This window comes from Mirounga leonina, unplaced genomic scaffold (genome assembly GCF_011800145.1).
Source record: "Mirounga leonina isolate KUSES-001 unplaced genomic scaffold, KU_Mleo_1.0 Mir_101664, whole genome shotgun sequence".
Lineage (NCBI taxonomy): Eukaryota > Metazoa > Chordata > Mammalia > Carnivora > Phocidae > Mirounga > Mirounga leonina.
In genome coordinates, this window is record NW_023270175.1 from 29207044 (window position 1) to 29208169 (window position 1126).

The window sequence follows — 1126 nt, forward strand, 5'->3', positions numbered from 1 at the left end:
TAAATCCAGGTCTTCCAGTAAAGCCACGTCTTCCAGAAAATTTATGTCTTCCACTAAATCCAGGTCTTCCAGTAAAGCCACGTCTTCCAGAAAATTTATGTCTTCCACTAAATCCAGGTCTTCCAACAAATATACGTCTTCCTAGAAATCCACGTCTTCCGGAAAATCCATGTCTTCCAGTAACCTCCAGGTCTTCCAGCAAATCTACGTCTTCCAAACAATCCAGGTCTTCCGGACAATTCGGGTCTTCCTGAAAATCCACGTCTTCCAGAAAAGCCATGTCTTCCAGGAAATCCATGTCTTCCAATGACCTCCAAGTCTTCCAGAAAATCCATGTCTTCCATCAAATCCATGGCTTCCAGAAAATCCACGTCTTCCAGCAAATCCTTGTCTTCCAACAAAGCTGTGTGTCTTCCATCAAATTCATGTCTTCCAGCCTACCCACGTCTTCCAACAAAGTTACGTCTTCCAGAAAAATCCACGTCTTCCAGAAAATCCACGTCTTCCAACTAAGCCACGTCTTCCAGAAAACCCTTGTCTTCCTACATCTCCAGGGCTTCCAGCATCTCCAGGGCTTCCAGCATCTGCTCGTCTTCCGGCATCTCTGCATCTTCCGGCATCTCTGCGTCTTCCGGCATCTCTGAGTCTTCTGGCATCTCTGCGTCTTCCGGCATCTCTGCGTCTTCCGGCATCTCTGAGTCTTCCGGCATCCCTGCGTCTTCCGGAATCTGCTCGTCTTCCTGCGTCTGCTCGTCTTCCGGCATCTCTGCATCTTCCGACAACTACCCAGTCTTCCAACAGCGGGCTCAATATCCACGTCTTCCAGCGTCTCCAGGGTACCGGTCTTCTAACATTCAGGTCTTCCAGTGTCTACGATATCCAGGTATTCTAACATGTTCCATAGTCCAGGTCTTCTGACCTTTCCCCAGGTCCAGACCTTTTTAAAAGGAGTCTTCCCAAGTCCGAGCCTTTCCATGTTCAGATCTTTCCACAGACAGGTCTTCCAACACAAATAATCCTGCTTCCAATAGAATTAGCCTCAAAAAATTTAATAAGGCATTCCTTCTTATAAACCAGATTCTATGGATCAACTGTATTGCAGCTTAATAGTGTTTTTTGCTATTAG

At 46.5% G+C, this 1126-nt stretch overlaps 1 protein-coding gene across 1 annotated transcript in view; it reads right to left on the reverse strand.

The window, feature by feature from the left end:
- The window catches only part of CDR1 (cerebellar degeneration related protein 1), a 1171-nt gene extending 407 nt beyond the window's left edge, over positions 1 to 764 (reverse strand). Inside the window, 2 exon segments of the mRNA XM_035005866.1 lie at positions 58 to 403; positions 464 to 764. Coding sequence (XP_034861757.1) covers positions 58 to 403; positions 464 to 764 — 647 coding nt within the window.
- Between the last annotated feature and the right edge of the window lie 362 nt (positions 765 to 1126).